The following is a 26316-nucleotide window of genomic DNA, read 5'->3' as shown; positions in this document are numbered from 1 at the left end:
TGTGGGTTAAAGCCTCAGCGCCTAGGACTTGCCGATCGAAAGGTCGGCGGTTCGAATCCCCACGGCGGGGTGCGCTCCCGTCGTTCGGTCCCAGCACCTGCCAACCTAGCAGTTCGAAAGCACCTTCAGGTGCAAGTAGATAAATAGGGACCGCTTACCAGCGGGAAGGTAAACGGCGTTTCCGTGTGCTGCGCTGGCTCGCCAGATGCAGCTTGTCACGCTGGCCACGTGACCCGGAAGTGTCTGCGGACAGCGCTGGCTCCCGGCCTCTAGAGTGAGATGAGCGCACAACCCTAGAGTCTGGCAAGACTGGCCCGTACGGGCAGGGGTACCTTTACCTTTAGGTGGCTTTGACGCCACAACCAGAGAAGACGGGGGGGGGGGGATAGGATAGATGTCTTCAAATATCTGAAGGGCTGTTCCATGGAGGATGGAGCAAGCTTGTTTTCTGCTGCTCCAGAAGGGAGGACCTGAACCAACAGATTCAAATGGCAAGGAAGGAAATTCCATCTAAACATTACCAAGAACCTTCCGATGGTAAGAGCTGTTTGACAGTGGAACGGGCTTCCTCGGAAGGTAGTAGACTCTCCTTCCTTGCAGTTTTTTAAAAAGAGATTAGATGGCCATCTGCCAGGGATTCTTTAGCTGTGATTTCTGCATTTCAGGGGGACAAACTAGATGACTTTTGCATGGTCCTGTCTCACCCAACAGTCCTATGTGTGCTGTTTTGTGCACTCTCTCCCTCCCTCCCTCTCTCACACACTGATGTTGCCTTGTGTATTTGCCAATGCCAAGCCTCTCTCTTTCAGAGACCCCAGAGGCCATGCCAACTCTCCTCTCTGCCGCAGTCCTCTCGGTGCTGCTGGCCACAGGCTGCTGGACTTATGAAGCCACCCCTGGAGTCGGTTGCCACCTCCATCGTGAGCTGCAGGGCTTGGGGGTTAGGGGGGAAAGCAGCCAGTCCTCAGCAGGGGACTGTCTGCCTCTGCAAAGAAGCGGGTGGGGAGGGAAGGTGTCTGGGCCCTTGCTGAGACACCCAGCCTCGTTCACTTCTCACACCTCTAGGGCCTGGCGTCCAGCGTTCCCAGGTGTCTTGCTCAATTCGCTTCGAATCCTGTCTTGCGGGGGGGGGGGGGATTCGACTAGATGATCCTTGGGAGGTCCCTCCCAACCCTACAATTCTGGGGTTCTATAATAAAAGTTCTGGGCTGGCTCCAGCAAAGCTATGCAATTACATAGATCAATGTGATCCAAAGCCTTTCAGAAGCAGTGGGTTCAGTGTCATAAAGACCCACAAAACAGTAGACCTTCCAGGGATTTGAGCCCTGCTGGAGATACAAGGATCTCAGCCTGGGAAGGCAGGAGACAACAAAACAAAACAAAACTGGAAACTCTTGCCTTTTTTTTAATTGTCAAAGCAGGTTTTTGGAATCATCCTGGATTATCACCAATTATTTAGAATCCATCCTTGGTGGATAGGTTCACTATAAAATTCCCCCTGCCCCCAAAGAAAATAATAGAGAATATATCTTAAGAATTTGAGCAGATTTTGGTGTTTTTTTAAAAAACTCAAACAACAGCAGGAATGTTATGACCATAGGCCAATAAAAGCCCCTTCCCCCCTTCTTTTTAAAACAGGGGTTGGGAATACCCTTTGTATTGTGCCTAACTGCTGTGTGGGGTGGAGTGGGCAGTAGGGAGACCAGAGGGGCCAGAGGGGGGCACATCTGGCCCTGAATGAGATGGAGAACCCCAGCCCTGTTCTAAAGCAAAAGCATTCCTTCCTTTGGCATGTTTTTAGGGTTGTCATGTGTCCTCTTTTCCCCCCAGGACGTCCTCTTTTTCAAGGGTAAAATTTCCTTCCAGGTGGATTTCTTATATTTGCAAAAATGTCATCTGTTCTCTTTCGATGCCTACCCACGATTGCCCTGCTCTTCCTCCTCCTCTCCCAGCTTTCAGCGTGACCATCAAGAGTGACCCCCGAGGGAGCTGCCGCAGCAGGCAAACGGTCCAGGCCTGCGTGGGCTACTGCGAATCCAGCGCCTTCCCCTCCAAGTACTCCGTCCTCCTGGCCAGCAACTTCAAGCACAACATCACGTCCGTCTCCCAGTGCTGCACCATCGCCAAGATGCAGAAGGTGAGTGAAACCGACACCCATCTAAGTAACTGGAACTTACACACACCCTGCAACCAGTTTGATGGTGGTTGCTTCATGCAAACACAGAGTTAAACTGCGGAACTCACTGTCGCAGGATGCTCGCCAACCTGGATGGCTTTAAAAGAGGAATGGGCAAATCCATGGAGAATAAGACTATTGGTGGCTTCTAGCTATGCTCTGGCTAATAATAAGAATAATCATAATAATTTATTATTCATACCCTGTCCATCTGGCTGGGTTTTCCCAGCCACTCTGGGCGGCTTCCAACCGAATATTAAAAACAATACAGCATCAAACATTAAAAACTTCCCTAAAAAAAGCCACCTTCAGTTGTCTTTTAAAAGTAAAATAGTTGCTTATTGCCTTGACATCTGCTGGGAGGGCGTTCCACAGGGTGGGCACCACTACCAAGAAGGCCCTCTGCCTGGTTCCCTGTAACCTCACTTCTCGCAGTGAGGTAACCGCCAGAAAGCCCTTGGAGCTGCCTCAGTGTCTGGGCTCTGCCTCCACTGCATACCCTCCAATACTTGTCTGAGGAGATAATAATAATTTGTTATTTATACTTTGCCCATCTGACTGGGTTGCCCCAGCCACTCTGGGCAGCTTCCAACATATTAAAAAAACATAATAAAACATTGAACATTTTTTTAAAAACTTCCCCATACAGGACTGCCTTCAGATGTCTTCTAAAGGCTGTAGTTACCGGTACTTTTATCTCCTTGGCTCTGGATTTGCATAATTCCATACCATCCAACATTTCTCCGCTGAAAAAAGGAAAAGCAGGACATTCTGGGATCAAATCAGAAACCGAGACAGCTTCTGTAAATCTGGGACTATCCCTGGATAATAGGGACACCTGGCGGGTCTGCTGGCACTGTTGGGGCAGCAATGCTTTTGAATACCAGTTGCTGGAAGCCACAGGAGGGGAGAGGGCTCTTGTGCTCGGGGGTCCTGCTTGTGGGTTTCCGAATGACATCTGGTTGGCCACTGTGAGAACAGGATGCTGGACCAGATGGAGTCCCTTTGGCCTGATCCAGCCAGCTCTTATGTTCCTATAACTAGCAATGTGGTGATGGCGGCCCCAGCCCCTCCTGTTTGGTTGGTTCTGCCAGTGGAGGCAGAGAGAATGATAGGCACCAAGTCAGACCCATTGGTTCATTTAGTGATGTCTACACTGACTGGCAGCAGCTCTCTGGGATTTCAGGCAGGAATCTCTCCCAGCCCTCCTGGGAGATGCCAGGAGATGCCAGGAGGGATTGAAACTGGGACCTCCTGCTTGCAAGGCAGATGCTCTGCCACTGAGTTATGGCCCTTTCCCCATATATGAAAATCTAGAGAAAGGGGTAGGTTGCAGCTCTGAAACTCTGGACTAGGCTGAAGGGGGCGGTCAGAGCAGGAAAAGCCAGGCTCCCACAGCATGGTGCTGAAAATGCCAAAGTTGCAGATTTGATCCCCGTATGAGACAGCTACATAGTCCTGCAAAGCAGGGGGTTGGACTAGATCATTCTCAGGATCGCTTCCGAATACAATTCTAGGATTCTACAATCCTAGAACTGTAGAATTCGAAGGATACCTCCAAGGGTTAATCCACGTCCGACCCTGTGCAAGGCAGGAATCACAGCTAAATAATCCCCGACCAACGACCATCCAACCTCTGCTTAACCATCAGTGAAGGAGTGTCCACCACCTTCCAAAGTACAGCTCTTACTGTCAGAAGAGTTCTTCCTATTGTTTAGTTGGAATCTCTTTCCGTGTCAGTGCCACAGTGTGGTGTAGTGGTTAAGAGTGGTAGATTCATAATCTGGTATCCCGGGTTTGCGTCTCTGCTGGGTGACCTGGGTCACACTTCTCTGAAGTCTCTCAGCTCCACTCACCTCACAGAGTGTTTGTTGTGGGGGCAGAAGGGAAAGGAGAATGTTAGCCGCTTTGAGACTCCTTCGGGTAGTGATAAAGCGGGATATCAAATCCAAACTCTGCTTCTTCTCTTCTTCATTTGAACCTGTATGTTCAAGGTCCTTCCCTCTGGAGCAGCAGAATACAAGCTTGCTCCATCTTCCATGTGACAGCCCTTTAGATCGTTGGAGACGGCTCTCCTTTCACCTCTTCTCTTCTCCTGGCTAAACATACCATCTTCTGCTCTTTTCCTTCTCCTACAGATAAAGGTGCATCTGCGTTGTGGGGCAACACGGCCCGAGACCATAGAAGTCTTCACAGCAAAGACTTGCCAGTGTGACGTGTGCCGCCTCTCCAGATATTAGGGAGTCGGTGGTAGCCATCCCTGCTTGCGGCCTTTTTCTATGCTATCAATTGCCGGCTCTCACTACCCTGGTCTCCCCCTTCCCCTCTCCCAACCAGAGTTTGCTTAATTCAAGGATGTAGCCCAGAGGCAGCTGCCTGAAGGGCCACGCTGACACCTACCACATCCCCCAGATATTGCCTCCTTACATACTTGGCAAACTAGCGAACTCAACTAGCCTGAAGGCTGCAGTGGTGGGAGAGGCTGGGGCCAGTTTTTCTTCCCCTTGAGGGGGCTCTGCCCCACAAGTTGCAAACGCAAGCAAGCAGAGAAACCTTTTGTGGAAACAAGGAGGATATAAATGCAACGAAATAAAATATAAAACCACAACCATGATTCTCCCAGCTCTTTTCTCCGTTCAGATCTCAGAGGCATCAGTGCCACCTGCCCAGCCGCGCTCCCCCCAAAGCCACTGACATCAGACGTCAAAATCAGCCGTGACATGGAAGGTTTCTCTTTATTGAATACAGAATCGTCCAGCAAAAGGAACACAGGGCAAGGGCGAAACTTTTAATAAATAAGACCGACGACGCCCCTGCCCCCCTTCAACAAAATAGCTCTCTTCTGCAGCATCCTCCCTCCCCCCCACCCGCCCCACCCCACCCCTGGGTGCCTCGGGGCCTCCCCCCCTGTGGAAACTACACAAGTGTGGCATCTAAATAGACTATAGAAGAGGAGGTGTCCCCAGATACTACAGTGCCCAACTGGCTTCAGTGTTCTGCTAAAAAATAAAACTGTAATACACTCAATGCTCCCCCCTTCCCAAAATAACCACCCAGTGACTATTCTTCTGGTTACAGATAATGTTTTGAGGTCATCATGCCAAGCAAAGAGGGAGGGGTGGCAGTGGTGGTAGTGGGGAGCTTTTAAACACCCCCGCTCCCCACACACAGATACTAAACCCTTTGGTGGAGGGGGAATGATATAGTCAGCAAACCAAGGCCTCCCCCCCCGACCCCTTTATCGCCACCACAACCACAGCACCCTAGTATTTTGGACCTGGAACACCCCAGATGTTTCTCCCAGCTACCACCAGCCCCAGTCAGGGATGGCGGAGTCCCACAAGACCAAATGTTGTCACCCCCCCTACCCGCCGCAAGACCTGAGAGAGAAGGAGCGAGATTGCAGCCACCGCCTCCCCCTCCTCCTGCAGAGAGGTGGTACATCCTTGTCTGCTTACCCTTGAAATGTCCTGACCCTCAATGCCCCCCCCCAAAAACTCAATTTCCCAGCAAGCATTTCATACCCACCCCCACCCCCCATAATCAGAGGCATCCCTGCTTTCCACCTGTGCAACAACCAGCCCTTCTAAAGTGCAGGAGTTTGAACACTCTTCTCCCGTCAAGATCGCCCCCTCCCTCCCCTTCTAATTGGTGGAAATAGGGAGCTGAACGGGGGAACGTGTTAGAGCTACGCTCCATCTTGGGGGGGGGGGGGATAGGGGGCTGTGAGAATCTAAGCAAAGTGCACCTGAGTCTCTCTCCCTCCCCACACACACACTCCTGACCACCCAAGAATGCAAAAGTGTGAAAACTATAAAAGCCCCAGAGGGGAGAATCTCTTCCAGGGGGACACACACCAAACTCCCCACCATCCCCCCCCCAATAAACTGCTGAAGGGGGAAAGCAGCTGCCAGCCCCCCCACAGCCCTTAACCCAGAGGGAAGAACCCCAGTGCGCTCCCCCCACTGCAGCGTCCCATGAGAGCGTGCATAGGCCCAGATCTGCACACATACAACTCCCTCCTCAACCGTGCCATTTCTGTTTTTGCGGAAAGGCCTCTTCCACCTTTCCTCCCAGAAACCCTGCTCCGTTTCTGGCTGAGGCAAATGGGGGAGGGGAGACAGAACGGGGGGGGGGGGGAGAAGAAATGCTGCGGCTCTTCCACTTGGGGAGGGGGGCAGCAGTTTAGGGCTTGAAACCACCAGACTAGGCCTTGGTGAACAAGGTCCTCAGAGATATAGGGGGACTTCCCTCCTTCACCCCTATGTTCCCCAATAGGGGGCCAGGGAGCCCCTCCCAAAAAAACCAGGATGCCCCCCATTGTTTTGTGCTCCCCACTCTTCCGAAACAGAAAGCCCCACCGCTATGGGGAGGGCAGCTTTGGATCAAGAGGCCTATTGCTTAATCTTGCTTTGGGTACCACCCACCAGATCCCCACCCCAAACTCTGGCCTCACAGCTCTTAAGACCCCCCCCCTCACCACCATTCTTCCCCCTCCCCAAAACAAGCCCAGCAGGGGAGCCCCTCCGATGCCTCCTTCTGCCCACACGCAGCAAACATAGCCATGCACTCAGACCATTTTGCTTCACAGCCACAGCAAACAGGGGCCTCCTCCGTGGTCACCCCCCTGGGTGGGTGGGTGGGTGGGTGGGTGAGTGGGTGGGGGCCAGGCCCACCCCCCCAGGAGGAGCGAAAGGCAGGAGCCCTGGTTTGGCACAGGCTGGCTGGGGGCGGGTAGGGAGCGTCCGGCTCTCTGGGACGGGCCCTGCACCCGGGTGGGCGGCTCCCACAAGCCACAGTGGGTGGGTGGGGAGGGCAGGGGGTGGGGGCTCCAGGGGAGGGAGGGGGGCTCCTAGCTGGCCCCTCCGCTCTGCACAGCCAGGGAGTGCTGCAGGTTTAGGCGGTTCATCTTGGCCTCTTCCAGTCCTTGCAGCTTCCGCAACTGCAGCTCGTCCAGCTGCCTCCAGAGCTCCTGCCGCTCCTTCGCCTTCTTCAGTTCCCTGGGAGTAGAGAAATTTAAAAGGAGAGGGAGATGCAGCGAAGGATGCAAACAGTTGCAGTTCCTGCATCATGGGGGGCTGGAGTAGATGACCCTTGGGGTACCCCCTTCCAACTCTATAAAGTTCTACGATACGGCATGCCGTCCTCCAAGGGTCGATGTTTGGAGTGAGCCAAGAGTTTTGTTATTTCGGGTCTGTATTCGAATTCCCATAGGGTTTCTTGGTATTTTCTGTAACTGCAGCCTGCTTTTTTTTTTTTAAGGCAGGACGGTTCTTTTGGGCTTTGTATTCAGGATAGGAAAAAAGAATGTGCTTCCTTCACAAAGTAAACTGTGGAACTCACTCCCACAGGAGGCGGCTGAGGGCCACCAAGCTAGATGTCTTTAAAAAGAGGACTGGACAAATTTGTGGAGGAGAAAGCTACCAATGGCTAGCCACAACAGCTATGCTCTGCCTCCACGTTTTGAAAATGGAGAATCGTAGAATTGTACACATAATAATAATAATAAAATAAATAAAATAAAATAAAATAATTTGTTATTTATACCCTGCCCATCTGGCTGGGTTTCCCCAGCCACTCTGGGCGGCTTCCAACAAAATATTAAACATACAATAAAACATGAAACACAGTTGGAAGGGACCCCTAAGGGTCATCTAGTCCAACCCCTGCAATGCAAGCATCTCAGAATCCCTGACCGACGGCCATCCAACCTCTGTTGGAAACCCTCCAGTGAAGGGGAGTCCACCACCTTCTGAGGGAGTACTTTCCACTGTCAAACAGCTCTTCCCCTCAGAAATTCATCCTTAATGGTTAGCCGGAATCTCCTATCTTGTCATTCCTGTCCTTTGATTTCGGTCCTCCTCTCTGGAGCAGCAGAAAACAAGTTTGCTCCATCTTCCCTGCAGCAGCTCTTCAGCCAGCCTATCCCCTCTCAACCTCCTCTTCTCCAGACTAAACACACCCAGCTCCCTCAACTGTTCCTCATAAGTCTTGGTTTCCAGACCCCTGATCATCTTGGTCACTCCATCGGCCCATACTCCAGCTTCACAATATTCTTCTTAAACAGGGGTGCCCAGAATGGGACACTGTATTCCAGGTGTGGTTTGACCAAGGTAGAACAGAGCAAGACTGTTACTTCCCTTGATCTGGACACTATACTTCTGTTGATGCAGCCTAGAATTGCATTCGCTTTTTTTGCTGCTGCATCACGCCACTGACTCATGCTAAGCCGGCGGTCTGCGAAGAACCCTATATATACTGTGCTTTCACATGTGCTGCTGCGAAAGATGCAGAGAAGATCGAGAACCCATGGGGGCCCTGCAGATGGTGCTAGACTCCCAAATCCCATCAGCCCAAGCCAGCAGGGTATAAATGCTCCCAATGAATATTCATAAATAAACAGGAGAAGCTGCCCAGACTTGCAATTTCTCTCCCCCGTCTGCCACGTAGACACTTACTGCTGTTTTTCCACCTTGTAGGAGGCCGTAAGTTCGTCAAATAGTTTCCCGTTCATCTCCATAAAGGTCTTGAGGACATTGTAGACCAGAGAAACAATGGTCCTGGATAAGAGGGTGGCAGTGCCGGGGGGGGGGGGGGGAGAGGAAATCTAGATGTTACACCCCAGGACTGCTAAGCCACCTCCAGCCCCACCCCATCAGTCAACAGCTGGATTATCTTTCAACCTAAAAGTGGGTTCCCTTCTGCTTACTGAGGCCCTGGAAGGTGTAGCCAGCCTTACGCTTAAAGAGAGACAGTGCGGTGGAGTGGTTAGAGCCTAAGACTAGGGCCTGGGAGAGACCAGGGTTCAAATCCCCGCTCAGCCATGAAGCTCACTGGGTGATCTTGAGCTCCGTCAGTGCCTCTCAGGTAGCCTAACCTACCTCACAAGGTTGTAGTAGGGGATTAAACGAGGTGGGAATAACCATGTCTGCCACTTTTAGCTCTTCAGAGCAAAAGATAAAGATAAAGGGACCCCTGACCATTAGGTCCAGTCGTGGCCAACTCTAGGGTTGCGGCGCTCATCTCATTTTATTGGCCAAGGGAGCCGGCGTACAGCTTCCGGGTCATGTGGCCAGCATGACTAAGCCACTTCTGGCGAACCAGAGCAGCGCACGGAAACGCCGTTTACCTTCCCGCTGGAGCAGTACCTATTTATCTACTTGCACTTTGACATGCTTTCGAACTGGTAGGTTGGCAGGAGCAGGGACCGAGCAACGGGAGCTCACCCCGTCGCGGGGATTCGAACCGCCAACTTTCTGATCAGCAAGTCCTAGGCTCTGTGGTTTAACCCACAGCGCCAAAGGTAAGAGCAATAAATAAATAAAAGTGATACAGGGCAGGATATAAATCTGTGGCCTTTCCCCAAAGTTGGGCAATGGGAGCAATGAGGCTTTGCTGGCAACTGGGGGCAGAGGGACACTGCAGGACTGGCCCACCTCCACCCCAGGGGTCCTGCAGGCACTGCAACCCAGGCAGCCACTTACGGGTTCCAGTGCTCCTTGGAGACGCGATAGAGGGTGCCGAAAATGGTGGGCAGCACCGTGTGGCAGTTGTCCTCAACCAGGCTCAGGATGTATTCGTTGTTCCAGAAATACAGAGCCCGCTCTGCAACCTGGAGCGAGAGGAGGGCTCAGAGGGGAGGAAGGCTACTACTAGCCAAAATGGCTACTCTCTGCCTCCACGGTCAAAGGCAGCAATGCTCCTGAATGCAAGTTGCTGGAAACCGCAAGAGGTGAGAGCTCCAGCAGGCTCTCCTCAAATAAAGTGCCCCCCTATGTACAAAAATTCAAAGTTTCTTCCAAGCTGTTTCACGCAGTAAGTATGTCACACCCAGAAAGTGAATGAAGAAATGTTTCTATTCCTCACTCAGAACACTAGAACTGGTGGACATCCAGTAATATTATAAGCTGCACGTCTTTGTTTCCCAATTTGATCCTTTTGCATGGTTTCGTATGTATCGTGGTATCTTATGCACATTATTTTTATGGATTATAGTTTGGTGATTTTTCACTGTAATTGTTAAAGAGTGAATTTATGCTTAATTATTATTTGCCGGTGTTTAATTTTATTATGCGCCATTATATTCTAATGGATTACTGAATGTTAGCTTTAAAATAAACAGCTTAAATAAGAACAAAGCACGTTTTTACTGTGATTTTGTTTTTGGTATTGGATCAGGTTGTTACAAGGTGCGTGATCTCTGCTGTATAGTTTGTTGTTTCTTCAGCTTGTAAACCGCCTTTAGAAAGGCGGCAAACAAACTAGAAGTGGGAGGCTGTCAGAAGACTCAGATAAAAGGTCGTCCTCTTTCATGCAGTACAAAGTTCAACTGTGGAACTCACTCCTGCAGGAGGAAGTACCAAAGTTGGATAGCCTTAAAAAAGAGGATTGGACAATTTCATGGAAGAGAGGTATCAGTGTGCCCTCCCACCATCTCAAAAACAGTGAAACCCCCCAGCTAAATGAGCTCTGGCCCCACCTCCCCACCCTTCACCCCACCCCCCTGCCGCTGCCCCAAGAGCACCTGGAAGTGGGGGCTGGCAATACACCGAGCCACTTGCTTGAAGAGGGGCTCCTGGATCTTCACAAACTGAGAGGGCTCAATGACATCCAGAATCTCCTCGATTTCTCCCAGGAACATCACCTGGGTGGACAGACGAGCAGGGAAAGGTGAGCAGAATATGTTGGGATTAGGCTGGGATGCAGGTACTGGAGGTGGCACTGGGCCAAGATGGGGCAACAGCACCAAGGCTTCCCCCACCTGCCTCCACTCCCACCCTCGTCCCCACTTGACCCTTCTGTACCTCCTTCTGGGTGCAGGTCTTCGGCCAGTACTTCAGAAGGCCACGTATCACCTGGGAAGGTGAGGAGAGAGGTCAAAAGGTGGAAATGTTAAGACACACATCCTGGCACTGGCATAATAATAATAATAAAAATAATAATAATAATAATAGTACAGTAGTACCTCGGGTTAAGTACTTAATTCGTTCCGGAGGTCCGTACTTAACCTGAAACTGTTCTTAACCTGAAGCACCACTTTAGCTAATGGGGCCCCCTGCTGCTGCCGTGCCGCTGGAGCACAATTTCTGTTCTCATCCTGAAGCAAAGTTCTTAACCTATTTCTGGGTTAGCGGAGTCTGTAACTTGAAGCATATGTAACCTGAAGCGTATGTAACCCAAGGTACCACTGTATTATTTTTGTTTGGTACTCCCTTAACTGTTGCCCATGGGACTTGGGCTTTCTCCCCACCCCCCCACCCTGCTACCTGCTGCCCCCCACAACCAGCACCCCACATGGCCAAATCCTGACTCACATGCTCGGTCAGCGTTGCATCTTTCTCCAGGAACTGGACCACACAGTAAGCCAGCTGCAGGAGACAAAGCGGGGTCAAGGGTCGGAGGTTAGAGCTCGGGGACACTCAAGCGCACCCCCCTCCCCACAACCCCCACCAGAGTCCCAGGCATCACTCCACTACAGATCGTCCCCACCCTCCCACCCCACCTGACAGCAGAGGCCCCTTTGGCCATCAAGGGAGGCGGGGGTTCCCTGCAGAGTGAGGCTCACCTGGGCGTGGAAGATGGAGAGGGACTTCACCGAGTGCAGCGGGATGAGGACCCGGACCAGGAACTGCTTGTGCTCCGTCTTCAGGGGCAAAGCAAACCCGTTGATTATACTGGGGAGGGGAGGGGAGGGGAGGGAGGAAACACAGTGGGAGGCATCAAAGCTGGTGCCGTGCGACACCCATTCCGCAACTGCAAGAAATCGATCTCTTTAGTGTGGGGGCACCTACAACTTCGGAACTCCCTGCCTAGTGATGGCGACATCGGGCAGGCACTCTTTGGCGCCTGCCGAAAACATTTCTGGTTAGACAAGCCTGCCCAGATATGCAGAATGCTGATGTGCGTTTTTAGTTTATTGCTGGCTTTAAATCTTTGGGATGTTTTAATTGTTTTCGGTAATTGTTTTTTTCTTTTTCTTTTCGCAAACCGCTTTGAAGTTTTTGCGATAAAGCGGCATATACATTTTTTGCAGCAAAAGAAACAAATAAAAAGAAAACTGGGGGAGGGAGTGGTTGGGAATGCTGCCGTCCCCCAAACAGAGGAAGGGACACCCCTGCCTTTTCTCCTGAGTAGTTCTGAGAAAGAGGAGCCCTCAACTCCCATCTTCAACACCTGATTGCTGGCAGGGAAGGTTGGTGGGAGAGAAGAAACCAGCACTACTGTTCCTATGCCTCTCCATCCATTCCCCCCAAAAATTCCCTGGACTTTACAGGAAATGTAATTTAAATTTGTTAAAATTCTGACATCTCACCCTTCCTTTTAATTTATTATATATATTTTTAATTATAAGCGAAGGGAAAAATTATAGAGGGGGAAGTAAGAAAGAGGCAGGAGAAGATGCCAAAGGAAAAGCATTGTGCAGCACCCACAGAATACGAATACAGCCTAAGCATTGTTGTCGTTTAACAAATACTTCTACGTATTTGGGAAAGGAAATGGCCACCAGTGCGATGAAGGTGAAGTGGATCAAACAAAAACATTTAAATCTCAGAATGTGGCAAAATAAAAACAGCGTGAGCTTGTGGCATCTCGTGGAGTGTATTGTCATGCAACCCAGACTCCCGAGTCGTGGGTGACGGAGCACATGGCTGAGCTTCCGATGACTCAGCGTCTTGCCCTTTTGCTCCGCCCACAGCAGCAGAAGCAGCAGCAGCCAGGAAGGAGCCCAGCTGGTGCATGGGGGAAGCTGAAGGGGAGAGGAGGGAAGGAAAGAGGCCCCTCAACATTCAACAGAGGCAGGAAGGTGCCCGTCCTCCATGTCCTAAGGTGCTTACCTTCCCAGGATCTCAAGCAGCTCCGCCACGCCGTTGAAATGCTCTGTCTCGTAGATAAACCTGGGGGGGGGGGGAGAGAAGAGAGGTAGGGATCACATCATCATCACAACCACCAGCTTTTCCACCTGCCTTGCCCCACCCGCCCCACCTGGGACCATTGTATGGCAAAGATGCTGCTGAAGTATTCTTCGTTTTCATTTATTGCGTTTACATCCCAGCTTTTTCTCCAAGGAGTTCAAGGCGGCTCACGTGGTTCCTCCTTTGCTCTTTAATTCCCCACAACAGCCCTGCGAAGCAGGCCAGGGCTGAGAGTGAGCAACTGGCCCAAGGTCACCCAGTGAGCTTCGCGATGCCTGAGTGGGGATTCGAACCCAAATCTCTCCCAGAGTCCAACACTCTAACCACTGCACCATTACGGGCTCTCTTCTCTTAACATTTTTTTTTGCAGGGACCGTTCCTGGCTTTTCTGTCAGGAACAGAGCCGTGTTGGGTTTTTAATATAGTTGAAATGCTTTGCATTTGTATCTGCCTGTATACTGTTGTCAGTTTATTCTTGTGAGCTGGCTCAGAAGCCTTTTCGGCTGAAAGGCGGCATATAAACAAACAACAGCAACACATCACATCGCAGCACCACAAGGCAGAACTCCACTGCCACTTTCTGCTTGGATCCTCTTCTTTCCTAGCCCAGCTAGAAAACGCCCTTCCAGCAGATGTCAAGGCAATAAACAACTATTTTACTTTTAAAAGACAACTGAAGGCAGGCCTGTTTAGGGAAGTTTTTAATGTCTGATGCTGTGTTGTTTTTAATATTCGGTTCGAAGCCGCCCAGAGTGGCTGGGGAGGCCCAGCCAGATGGGCAGGGTATAAATAATAAATTTTTATTATTATTATTATTATTATTATTATTATTATTATTATTATTATTATTATGGTGCTGTGATGTCAAGTTGGCCCCCAGGAAGGGTATTCAGGGCACCAGACCAGAGTGAGCCTCTCCTACCACAGAATTCTAGAATTGAAGAGCTGGAAGGGACCCCAAGAGTCATCTAGTCCAACCCCCTGCAATGCAGGAAATCTTTTTGCCCAACGTGGGGCTCCTGAGATTAAGAGTCTTGTGCTCTATCGACTGCGTGTTGCTAGACTACAACTCCCACCCATTGGCCATGCTGGCTGCTGGGAGTTGGGTGTCCAACAACATCTGAACGGCTATGGGTTCCTCATCCCTTGGGTCTGGCAGCTCCTGCGCCACCCAGAATATGCTGCTTTTCTTTATCTGCTAGTGTGAAAAGTGAGGGAGTCCCCAGCTAGGAAATGAAGGGAGAACACAGGACAAGGTCATCCTGCCCTCTAGTGGACAGCAGGCTACATTATCCCCCTGAATGGGCTCTCACCACATGGGTAAGAACTTAAGGGCTTGCTGGATCAGCCCATCTAGTCCAGCATTTTGTTCTCACAGTGGCCACCCAAGGGAATCCTGCAAGCCAGATCTGAGCACAGGAACACTCTCTCCTCCTGTGGTTTCCGGCAACTGGTGCTGAGAAGCATTATTGCCTCCGACTGTGGAGGCACAGCACAGACATCATGGCTGGTAGCCCTTGTTAGCTCAGTTGGTAGAGCATCAGACTCTTGACCTCAGGGTCGTGGGTTCGAGCCCCACACTGGGCAAAATATTCCTGCCTTGGAGGGAGTGGGGCTAGAGGACGCTTGAGGTTCCTTCCAACTCTATAATTCTACATGAATCTGTCCCAATCCTCTTTTAAAGTCGTCTAGGCTAATGCTTCCTGTGGGAGGGAGTTCCACAGTTTAACTTTGGGCTGTGTGGAGAAGATACTTTCTTTTTTTAAAGTATTTTTTATTAAGAATTTAAACAAAACATATTATCTTAATACATATCCTGGATCCCCCCCATTCCCCCCCCCCGACTTCCCTCAGCTCCAATCTCTGGTTTCTCTACAAATGCTATTCTCTGCATGTTACAAAACTGTATAAATCCTTAATTTATCTGAGTTTGTGAGTGTTTTGAGAGCCAGTGTGGTGTAGTGGTTAAGAGCGGTAGTCTCGTAATCTGGTGAACCGGGTTCGCTTCCCCGCTCCTCCACATGCAGCTGCTGGGTGACCTTGGGCCAGTCACACTTCTTTGAAGTCTCTCAGCCCCACTCACCTCACAGAGTGTTTGTTGTGGGGGAGGAAGGGAAAGGAGAATGTTAGCCGCTTTGAGACTCCTTAAAGGGAGTGAAAGGCGGGATATCAAATCCAAACTCTTCTTCTTCTTCTTCTTCTTTATTCAAAATCTGCCAAGGAGTCCAGTTCACGTTGTTGTTTCTTTAAGTACCGTTTTTTTGGCTCTATAAGACTCACTTTTTCCCTCCTAAAAAGTAAGGGGAAATGTGTGTGCGTCTTATGGAGCGAATGCAGGCTGCGCAGATATTCCAGAAGCCAGAACAGCAAGAGGGATTGCTGCTTTCACTACGCAGCAATCCCTCTTGCTGTTCTGGCTTCTGAGATTCAGAATATTTTTTTCCTTGTTTTCCTCCTCCAAAAACTAGGTGCGTCTTGTGGTCTGGTGCGTCTTATAGAGCGAAAAATATGGTACTTTGTAAAAGGTTCTCATTCATCTTTAAAGTCACAGTTAGCCTTATCCTGTAGTTTATGTGTCAAAGGGGATTTAGGGAGAAGATACTTTCTTTTACATGTTCCGAACCTTCCAACGTTCGGATGCAGGCCACCTGCAAATCCCCTCCTTGGCCAGAAAAGAGGCTGGCAGCGAGACCTGAGCAACTGCTTCTGACCACACTGGGTGGGCAGAGTGTTGGGGAGAGAAGCCTGTGCTGCAGGAGGCCAGGATGCGGAGCAACCCTGGGGTGGAGCAGAGAAAAGAGGAACTCACCGCAAGAAAATGTTGTTGCACTGCTTTCGGATGTAGGCACGCAAGCCCAGGAACTTGCCATAGACGCGGTGGAGGATGGTCTTGAGGTACTCGCGCTCCCGAGGGTCCTCGCTATCGAAAAGCTCCAGTAGCTGAAGGAAAGGGAGAGGGGAGAGGAGGAGTCAGAGCAAATGAGCCTGGAACGTCCCCCGTGAAACTCCTGGAGTTTCCTGGGCCTTCTACTGAACACCAGGCAGAGGCTCTCCAAGCTTCCAGCACGACTGGGAGATGCCAGTGACTTAGCTTGCTGCCTTCTGCAAGCAGAGTCATCTGCACAGCCTAAGATTAGCCCAAAGGGGGTCCTGGCACAGCAGCCTGTTCTCACAGTGGCCAACCAGGTGCCCCAGAGGGAAGCCAAGCTTGTATTGTGATTTTACTCTTTTGTTGTTGGGAGCTGCCCAGAATGGCTGGGGCAAACCGGTCAGATGGGTGGCATATAAATAAATTATTATTACAGTGGTACCTCGGGTTAAATACTTCATTCGTTCCGGAGGTCCGTTCTTAACCTGAAACTGTTCTTAACCTGAAGCACCACTTTAGCTAATGGGGCCTCCCACTGCTGCCGCGCCGCCAGAGCACGATTTCTGTTCTCATCCTGCAGCCAAGTTCTTAACCCGAGGTAATATTTCTGGGTTAGCGGAGTCTGTAACCTGAAGCATATGTAACCTGAAGCGTATGTAACCCGAGGTACCACTGTATTATTTTTATTTGGGCTCTAGTTTCCAAGGAGGGCATCCAGCTCCTTCCTGGCCATGTCTTATTTACTTGTGTCTAAAAATATTTATGTGTTGCTACCTGATTTTAAAAATGTCAAAGAAGTTTACAACAAGGATGTCTGTATATAATTAACACACACACACACACACACACACACACACACACACACACACAAAGCTTTAGAATCAGAGACCATAAACCATTATGAAAAGATGCATTCTCAAATGCCCACATAAGTTTGATGGAATAGAAAAGTTTTCCACAGGAGTTTTGGAAGTTGAAACAGCCTCATTTCTCTGCAGTACCACAACGAAGTCACTGCAGAAGCAGCATGGCTTGTGACCCACCTGCAAAGAGGACTCGCACTCGATGCCCAGTAACCTGGCCTTGCTGCCCCAGGCACAGACACAACACACACACACACACACACACACACACACACTCCCTTGCTCAGCCTTCTTGCTCCTTCTCACTCACCAGCAATACAAATTTCTGGTCTATGTAACGCTTGGCGACTGAAGGTTGGAAGTCTGGGCTCTCGAGGAACCGGAGGAAAAATTCATACACAAGCTGGGAAGAGGTAGAGAGGTGGAGCCATTAATAACCACCACAAATTCTTCCAATTCCGCACCCCCACCTGCCCCCAAGGCACTTTTGTTCCCACAAAATTTAGGCCACCTTCCCTTTTGTTTCATAAACTTATTCCTGGTGCCCCCTTCCCCTATCAAATGTATTTTTCAGAATAGCAGTTTGCACAACCCACAAAGAAAGATAATAGCACAATAAAATTAAAGGCAGCCACAGTCACAATTAATTGCACATTTGTTAAACCCAATTAAAACTATTTTAGTTTAATTAATTCAACAAAAAACCCAATCTGGTGATATCAGATAGTCGTTTACACTTCCAGCACACGCCCCCCCCCCCCCGCTGCTCTCTTGACTCTTAGCGCCCTCCCCCCCACTGCTCGCCATTGCAAGTTAACCCACCACCCACTTTGGGAACCACTGGTTTAAGGCATCCACCAGCAAGCCAGGGGTGGAGGTGGCGGCTAAGACTGCACCCCCTTTTTTTCTGCCATGCAGGCAAAATGACACATGCCCACACGAGGCAGCCCCATGGAGGAGTCCTACCTGGAGATGTGGCCACGAGGGTTCTAGGTTGGGCTCATCCTCTTCGGGGTCAAACTCAGGGTTCTCGCTGGGCGGAAGCGTCCGGAAAATGTTGACCGAGATCTGTAGAGAGAGGAGAGAAGAAATCAGCCAAGTTATACAGCTGGCATAGGCAGACTCGGCCCTCCAGATGTTTTGGGACTACAGCTCCCATCATCCCTAGCTAACAGGACCAGTGGTCAGGGATGATGGGAGTTGTAGTCCCAAAACATCTGGTGGGCCGAGTCTCCCTATGCCTGCTATATAGACTAGTTACCACTTCAAGCAAGCTGTTCTAAACCCCTGCAAGGTACACCCCTGCCCCCTATAAAAATACACCCCTCAAGCTTCTGGCTTTGACAGGGACCAGCCAGATGCCCAAAGAATCTCAGGGAAAGGACAATGAGATCATTCACAGGGGTTGCCAACATGGTGCCCATAGCTGCAATGTCACTGTTATGAGATCTTCCCTGGCACCCTACTATTAACTTCAGAGAGAAGTAAAAGGAGGGAGATCATAGCCTGCACTTGCTTGTATAATAGTCAGCACTTCTGTCCAGAAAGGCATTATTTTTAAAATATTACTTTTCACTCTGTGCGTGGATATGTGTGTGTGTGTTTTAACCCATACACATTAAACGCAGAAACGGAACAGGAAAAATTTAGAGAGTGTTCCATCCATCCCTCACTGGAGGTCATTTTGCCTCCCCTTGTGTCATAATCTGTGCCAGGGGTCTCTTGCTCAAGCTGGCAGAACGCATTCCTAGCCTTCAGCCTCCCTGGCTGTTGCCAGCAACCAATGCAGCCTCCCTGGCTGCTGCCAGTGACCAGCAACCAGTTGAGCCTCCTTGCTTGTGCTTGTTTGTGTGGTGGGGGAGCCCATCCTCTTCCCTCTCCTCTCCCTGCTTACCATCTTGATGATCTCAGGGTAGAGCGGCTCAATGAGGATGCCACGGTTGGTGGCCACACACTCCACCAGCTCATTGAGGGCTGCCCGCTTGATCTCTTTCCCCTTCAGGTCGGCGACGCAGTCGAGGAAGTCGAAGAGGACGGAGCACTGCTGCAGCTTCTTGCACAGGAGGTCGTGCAGCTCTGAGACAGGGGCATCTGCAGGGGGGAGGAAGCGACCACACACACAGGGCTCAGCAGGTGCTGGCGCAAGAGGTGCTGGGGCTCAAACATGCTGGCCGGTCTCACCCTCCAACACATCGGAGCCTCCTTCTCCATAATCTATTGGTGCAGTCCGGTTGCAGCTGCTTAGTGGTGGAGAAAAAGCAGACTATGTGCATTTTTGCTCTGTTTTAATTATTTGTAAGGAAAAGGCCATTGGCCAGGGTGGGGAGACACTTGTTATGCACGCAGAGGGTTCATGTCACCCCCAGGAAGGGCTGGGAAGAAGAGACCCATCTGAAACTCTGGAGATGCAAGTGGACAAATAACCTGAGCTGGCAAAAGGTGGTAATAATACTAATACTAATAATTTATTATTTATACCCCACCCATCTGGCTGGGTTTCTCCAGCTACTCTGGGAGGCTTCCAACAGAATATTAAAATACAATAATCTATTAAACCTTAAAAGCTTCCCTAAACAGGGCTGCCTTCAGATGTCTTCTAAAAGTCTGGTAGTTGTTTTTCTCTTTGACATCTGGTGGGAAGGCATTCCACTGGGCGGGTGCCACTACCAAGAAGGCCCTCTATCTGGTTTCCTGTAACCTCACTTCTCGCAGCGAGGGAACCGCCAGAAGGCCCTTGGCGCTGGACCTCAGTGTCTGGGCAGAATGATGGGGGTGGAGACGCTCCTTCAGGTATACTGGACCGAGGCTGTTTAGGGCTTTAAAGGTCAACACTTTGAATTGTGCTCTGGAGGAAGAAAGCACAGCTCCACAGACAGAACACCAGCGGGGTTGTGTCCTTTGCTGGAGCCCAGGGAACATGCAACAGGCAGGACCAGGGGTTGGGCGTGCACGGCAAACAAAGCTCCCCATGCCAGCCCAACCCTTGCCACTGCCACCAGCATCAGGCATGGAGGGTTCACAGGGCCAAACCGCCTGCCCCCCGCGCAGGGAGGAGCCTGGCCGTCCTGCCAATGTGGCCTCTTGGCAGGTGCATCCCCCCAACACTGGCCGGGCAGCCATTCAGCAAGCGGGGGTGCAGTGGCAAGGCCAGACCAGAACCCAGAGACCCCCAGTGGCAACCTTGCAAGACCCATAATTCCAGACAGCAGTACACAGGAACCTGCCTTCTCCAAGGTGGGACTATGGGCCCATGTGCTTCAGGACACTAGCAGGCACTCCCCAGGGTTATAAGCAGGGGGCATTCCCAGCCCCGCCTGGAGACGCAGGTGGGGATTGAACATGGGACTTCCTTCATGCAAGGCAGATGGTCTACTGCTGTGTTATGGCTCTTCATGAAATCAAGGTGGTTGTTTTTCCCTTCATTTTTTCTCCAGTTATTTCCAAGTATTGCAATAAAAAGAGTTTTCAAGTGCAGTTTCCACCACGTTTAAACCACATTAAGTGGTGCTTTACTGAATTCTTTCCCTAGATTAAATATTTTGTTTCCAACGCACCTGAAAAAGCTTTGTATTTATACAGCATAGAAAATGAACACTGCATTAAAAAAAAATTCAGTATAAAACAAACATGTTAAATAAATCAGATCTCCAGTGATTTAGTGCAGTGGGGGAAATTTCCTATCCCAAAATTTCCAGAAAACACATGTCATTCTCTGGGGACGACCACTTTGGCAAGTTGGAGCTGCCTGTTACTTGTGCCCATCAATGAGTTAAGAGTCAGCAATGCCTGCTCTCCAACTCCTTGGCTGTGGCACCAATAAGCCATTTCCTCAGTTGCAGGCACCAGTAAACTCCGCAAGACACTAGCCCTGTGCGAGGTCAAGAGTGGAGTGGCACACTCAAACGCTCAGCCTTCCAAAATTAACCAAGCCTGCCACCCAAGTGGCCCTAGTCATCCTAGAGACCCCACCTCAGCCTTTTCCTTGACAGGGAGCTGGGCCCACTCCAGAAGGTGCCAGACTGGGTGCTTTTCCCATGATGATATTTAAAAACAACAGGAGGAGCCAAGAGCAGCCATTTCCAAAACAGGGAAATGAGACATTGGTGAACTGATGAGCACCTGGGAAAGCACCAAGATCGCCCTAGGAGAGCAGGAAGTCAAGGATGAAATGCAGCAGTTACTTAACAAAAAAAATATCAGGATCTTAGAGGTGGAGGGTTGGGAAGGCTGAAGTCAGTTTTAAGCAGGATGCTGCTATTATACTTAGTTATGCAGCTGTTTGGCGTGAATTCTTTTTGATCGGCTGGATTCTGTTTCGGTCAACTTTATTTTGCTGTAAACTGCCCTGTAACAGTTCTGTGTGTGTGCCTCTGAAGGGCAATATAAAAGCACCCTAATAAATAAGTAAGACTCAGGCACACAAGCCATACTGCTGCTGCAGCCTCTTCTCCTTACCCCTTGGGGCAAGAAGCAGCCCTGGGAATCCCCCTGGGAACTGTAACCATGGCAGCCATAAGGCAGATCAGCCGCATCCGGAGACAGAGATGATGAGCAGTTCTGAGTTCTGGGATCAGTAGGGATGCAGGAATATTTGGAGGGGGGGATCGGCCTAGATGAATGTAATGGGCATCTCCCAAGACTTGAGAACCTATTCTGGCTTTGTCTCCAAAGTCAAAAAATATTTATGCCTGCGGAGGAAGAGGGAGTCTAAAATGTATTTTGAAACTGAGCAGCAATCAAGGCCAGGAAACTGAGAGCAGTCGAAGAGAGCCATTTCTGCCCCCAGCCCAGCATGCGGCCAGACACTCCCATTTCCCACTTATCATTTTATTATGCTTACTATTAATTATTCACCCTGCCCAGGGTGCGTAACAATAATTAAAACATTTAAGGACAGTTTAAAGCAACACGAAATCACAGAAGGTGGGTTCCTAAAAATAAACATGTATAAATAAATATGCATCTCAAGTGTCAAAAGTCAGGGTAAAAGCGCATCTGCAGCAGAGTGGTTTTAAATTTTGTATAAATCTGATGCTGTACAGCTAACGTGGGCTCCTTCTGGAAGGTTACGGCGAAAAGCCAATAAATTAACCAAATTGAAGGATACCAAACCCAGGGCATTTAAACAGCTTCTATTGCAGTCAGTTACGGGGTGGGGTGGGGCTGGCTGCTCTGCCTCCCACTTTTGGAAGCAATATATGAATTTTTGGTTGCCTCTCCTGTAAAGGGTGCTATTAGTTGAATATGTTCTGTGCTTCTGTTGTCTTATGGTTTGTTGATGATTCATTATTCTGTGATTGCATTTTAGCTCATGGGACCTTAAGAGCAGGCAAGAAATACCATTAATAAATAAAGATGGCATTTCCTCATTCCAAGATGCCTCTAATAGAGAAGCCAGCAGGACACTCCAGTCTGACATAGAGGAAACCTTTCTTGATGTTGCAACTCCACCTCAATTAAGTCAACAGTAAGGCCTGGCCCAGTGTTTGAGGGGAAAGAGGGTGGCTAACGAAACTCTGCCCGATTTTACAATGCTTCCCACTGAGTTAATGCATCATTTGTTTTCATCGCTGCTGATTTTAGCTAATTGCCTGTTTGCAATGTATTTTGCGGCTGCTTTTATCCATGCTGAAGGCCACTCTGAGCTCACCAACAGAAATTAATCTGTGCTATTTGCATTATTATGTGTTTATTTGCAACCCACCAACTCCCTCCCGTTTTTTAGTCAAATCATGGCTCCCTCCTGTGAGGACAGCAGCTTACAGGGCGTGGTGGAGGCTGCCCCAAAAGGTATGGGGACTAAGGTCCCCTCTAACACACACCTGCAATTTCAGCACTTCCTGGAACTCTGCCCCCTCCCCATTATCAGGCCGCTGCAGACCCCCAAAGGCAGGCCCCTGAGTGGGCAATTCTCTGCATGGACACAGAAGCAATCCTCAGGATGGGAGCACAGCAAGTTGCTTTAATACCGGGTCAGACATCTGTCCATATCAGACAGCATATCAGACAGACAGCAACTCTTCAGGGCCGAGAAGGGCATTTCCCATCTCTTGCGGACTCTTCTCTTTTAGCTGAAAGAGCCACGACAATCTGCCTGTATAGGCACGTCTGAGCAGTGGTCCTCTCCCATGGGAGCTTACTTAGTGGCACAATGACTCCAATGTGCACTTCTGATGGAGCATGGCTACAGAAGAAGGCAGGATGCTTGGGGTTGCCTCCCCAGCGGAGGAGGAGGATGCAGAAGGGGTGGAAGATGCTGGCCTGGCCTGCTGGCTGCATCCAACAATACCAGAGTGGCAGGAGAGAGGACAACTCCCGGCGGCTGCTCTCAGTTGCAAAGTGGTACCCAAGGAGGACTGAGGAGCATCAGTAGAGCCTGCCAAATCAGTGCAACGGCCCACCAGGTCTGGCATCCTGCTCTTACAGTGGCTCGTATGGAAAACCTGCAAGTAGGATCCAAGCACAAGAGCACTCTCTCCTGTGGCTTCCAGCAACCAGTGTTCAGAAGCATTGCTTCCTCCAGTTGTGGAGGGCAGAGCTTTGCTTTCTTACCTTGCTGGAAAGCCAAATTTGCCTGAACGTGCAAACTTCACCTGTGTGGCCACACAAGACATGCCCCCAACACTCCGGTGCCCACCACCCCACACACTCAGCCCCCAATGATCCCCATGCAAATGAAAATGCCTTTAGCTCCGTTGAAGCATGAGACTCATAATCCCAGGGTTGTGGGGGTTTGAGATGCACGTTGGGCAAAAAATTCCTGCATTGCAGTAGGTTGGGCTAGATGACCCTTGTGGTCCCTTCCAACACTACAGTTCTATGGTTTTATGGTAAGCGGGGGATGGCCCACAAGGCTTTCCAGTTGCATTTGCCTGATCACAAGTGGAAGCTAGGGAGCACACCTTCCCCATGCGACTCTGAGAAGGTCGGGGACTAAGGGGTGGTGATGAGCATGATGCACATGAGGACACTGGGCATGGGCACCACTCCCTGCCCCCCAAACACACCTGCAGTTTATGACTGCTCCAAGTATGATGAATATTGTTCCCCAAATTGCATTTTACTTTGCTTGCCTCTTGCTCAAAGCTGTGATTCCAAAGTAAGCAGAGAGACCACAGGAGAGCTTCGCCACAAAGCTCTGAGCCTGCGTTTGGCCAGGGCCAAGCCCAATGCTCTCACTGAGGTGAAGATGCCCTTCCCTGCAACTGGAAACCAAGGCATATTGGTCAATATAAGAGCCTGTGTGGTGTAGTGGTTAGAGCGTCGGACCAGGACCTGGGGCAGACCAGCATTTGCACCCCTCTCCATCATGAAGCTCACAGGGTGAGCTTGGGCAGGTTGTGGTCTCTCAAGCCTAACCCTACCCCACAGGGTTGTTGTGAGGATAGAACAAGACAGCAGATAACTGAGCACAGCACCTTGAGCTCCTCACAAGGAAAGTGCGACAAAAATGTATTGAATCTATAAAAATGAATAGGTATACCCAAACCCCATTTTTTGTGACCAAAACGAAGGTTCAGATGTAATGGCACCTCTCGAAAGCTCAGCAATGAGGCGGTATCCCCAAACCAAAGATTGAGGGAGTCTCAACACAGGGCTTTGCAGCCTTTCTCAACCTGTGGGTTCCCAGGTGTTGTTGAACTACAACTCCCATCACCCCTAGCTAGCAAGGCCAGAGCTCAGGGATGATGGGAGTTGTAGTCCAACAACATCTGGGGACCCACAGGTTGAGAACTGCTGGTCTAGGGTGTGTCCCCCAACTAACACCCACCCCCTGTGCTTATGGCAGGCCTCTGCTGACAGTAAGAGATGTTGGACCTTGGAAGGTGGCAGACTCTCCTTCACAGGAGTTTTTTAAACAGGTTGGATGACCATCTGTCAGGGATTCTTTGGCTGCAGTTCCCATATTGCAGGGGGTTGGACTAGATCAGTGTTTCCCAACCTTGGGCCTCCAGCTGTTTTTGGACTACAACTCCCATCATCCCTAGCTAGCAAAACCAGTGGTCAGGGATGATGGGAATTGTAGTTCAAAAACAGCTGGAGGCCCAAGGTTGGGAAACACTGGACTAGATGAACTTTGAGTGTTTCTTCCCACCCAATGATTGTGTGGCAGGTCTCCCTGCTAGAAGGACCCAGGTGTGGAGGCAGGCCTCTGGGGACTCACCTTTGAGCAGAGGGAGAGGCGTGAGCTCCTGCTGGTTGCTCTGGTACCGGAACTGAGAGGAGCTGTGGGAGCGCCTCTGGCGGGAACGGCGGAGTGACCGGCGGGAGAAGCCGTCCACTTTGTCCGGGGGCGGCACAGGGGACAGCCCCGGGGAGGAGGGGCTGGTGGGGGTCACGGCAGGCGGGATCTTGGTCTCCATGTCGGCAGGTAGGCAAGCCCCCACTGCTGTGAGTCTATGCCAGGAGGGCCCTGGGGAGGAAGGGTGCCCTTAGTACCCAGCAACGGCGTCTGGCGTCTCCTTAGGCCTCAGGAGCAGCTGCCCCATGACACAGGCCGGGGCCTCCTTCTGCGGTCCGAGTCCTTGGCTCAGGGTCTCGTCGGCGCGTCCAAGCCCAAGGGGGCTCACCTCCAGCGTGACTCCTGGCCTACTTGGCTGCCATGGCTGGACGACTCGGGGCCAAGAGGAGCTGAATGCCAGCGAGGAGCATAGAGGGTGAACCCCCCCCCCCAAGTCGTGGTGCAAGGAGGCCTCTGAGGCTGCAAAGGTGGCTTTTCCCAGATGTTGCAAAGGCCCACCTCCCAAAAAAACCTGGTGCCTTGCTGAGGTGAAAGTGGGGCACCCCCCTCCACAGCAACCTGCCTTAACAGCTCCAAGCACAATCCGGGTGCAGGAGCCTGAACCCAGGGGGCACCCCTCAAGATCTGCCACGGGGTCCAAGGGATTGGAGGGGCAGCGCCCAGGCCAAGCGGCTCCTCTTCTTCCCCACGTCCAGGGGACCAGCCTGTGGGGCTGGAGAAGATGCAGAGGCCGTCTGTTTCCTAGTTCAGGCCGAAGGCGGCGGCGGCGGCGGCGGCAGCGGCGCAGGAGGCATCCTGGGGGCAAGGAAGCAGGCGGGGCCGGCCTCCTGCCAGAGCCCCTTGTCGTCGTCGCCGTCGTCCTCCTCCCTCTCCCATGGGGCACCCGGCAGCAGCTGGCTCGCAGGAGGAGGAGGGCGCCCGGCACGGCCTGGCTGTTTTCTCTACCCGGCGGCAGGTGCGGGCAGGTGCATTGCGCGGCCCCGGCGCACCGTCACCAGGAGCAGCAGCGGCTGCCAAGCAAGGCAGGCCCCTGCCTCTTTCCTCTGCCCTACTCCGCCTTTGGCTCCTCTGCTGCAGCAACGGCGGCAGCTCCCGGTGCTGCTTTCCCCCGCGCAATACAAGGAAAAGGAAGCGCGCGCGAGAGAGAGACTGAGACCTAATCCCGGTGCAGCAGCAGCAACAGCAGCAGCAGGCTAATACGGTGCGTGTGCGCGCACGCGCGTACCCCCTCCTCCTCCTCCTCGCGTCGGACC

General features: G+C 51.1%; 2 protein-coding genes and 1 non-coding gene across 3 annotated transcripts; 2 read left to right on the top strand and 1 right to left on the bottom strand.

Annotated features, from left to right (window-relative positions):
• Nucleotides 1-812: 812 nt before the first annotated feature.
• Nucleotides 813-4776, top strand: GPHA2 (glycoprotein hormone subunit alpha 2). Its single transcript, XM_028709758.2, has 3 exons — nt 813-920; nt 1953-2137; nt 4315-4776. The coding sequence occupies exons 1-3, from the start codon at nt 824-826 to the stop codon at nt 4414-4416; spliced, it is 384 nt and encodes a 127-aa protein (XP_028565591.2). The 5' UTR covers nt 813-823; the 3' UTR covers nt 4417-4776.
• A 116-nt stretch (nt 4777-4892) lies between these two features.
• Nucleotides 4893-26310, bottom strand: PPP2R5B (protein phosphatase 2 regulatory subunit B'beta). The gene is made up of 13 exons (XM_028709757.2): nt 24986-26310; nt 18716-18912; nt 17788-17889; nt 17132-17224; nt 15899-16029; nt 13012-13071; nt 11742-11850; nt 11491-11544; nt 10981-11031; nt 10701-10820; nt 9661-9788; nt 8635-8736; nt 4893-7176 (listed from the first exon to the last, which is right to left on the bottom strand). Exons 1-13 carry the CDS (start codon nt 25182-25184, stop codon nt 7029-7031), a joined length of 1494 nt encoding a protein of 497 aa, XP_028565590.1. The 5' UTR covers nt 25185-26310; the 3' UTR covers nt 4893-7028.
• On the top strand, nt 14603-14676 carry TRNAK-CUU (transfer RNA lysine (anticodon CUU)). Its single transcript has one exon. It is a non-coding gene; the product is annotated as a tRNA-Lys (tRNA).
• Nucleotides 26311-26316: the final 6 nt, after the last annotated feature.

The sequence above is a fragment of the Podarcis muralis genome, chromosome 16, assembly GCF_964188315.1.
Source record: "Podarcis muralis chromosome 16, rPodMur119.hap1.1, whole genome shotgun sequence".
Taxonomy (NCBI): domain Eukaryota; kingdom Metazoa; phylum Chordata; class Lepidosauria; order Squamata; family Lacertidae; genus Podarcis; species Podarcis muralis.
The sequence above is the reverse complement of the archived record's forward strand: the minus strand, read 5'-3'. Positions and strand labels throughout refer to the sequence as shown.

Bases quoted from the DNA above. Each gene is read 5' to 3' on its own strand.
- GPHA2 (XM_028709758.2), top strand. From the start codon at position 824: ATGCCAACTCTCCTCTCTGCCGCAGTCCTCTCGGTGCTGCTGGCCACA. The intron at 921-1,952 runs GTGAGCTGCAGG...CTCCTCTCCCAG, and splicing joins AGTCGGTTGCCACCTCCATC to CTTTCAGCGTGACCATCAAG. The intron at 2,138-4,314 runs GTGAGTGAAACC...CTTCTCCTACAG, and splicing joins CCATCGCCAAGATGCAGAAG to ATAAAGGTGCATCTGCGTTG.
- PPP2R5B (XM_028709757.2), bottom strand. From the start codon at position 25,184: ATGGAGACCAAGATCCCGCCTGCCGTGACCCCCACCAGCCCCTCCTCC. The intron at 13,072-15,898 runs GTGAGTTCCTCT...CCCCCCCCCCAG, and splicing joins TGCAACAACATTTTCTTGCG to GTTTATCTACGAGACAGAGC. The intron at 10,821-10,980 runs GTACAGAAGGGT...CTGTCCACCCAG, and splicing joins AGACCTGCACCCAGAAGGAG to GTGATGTTCCTGGGAGAAAT.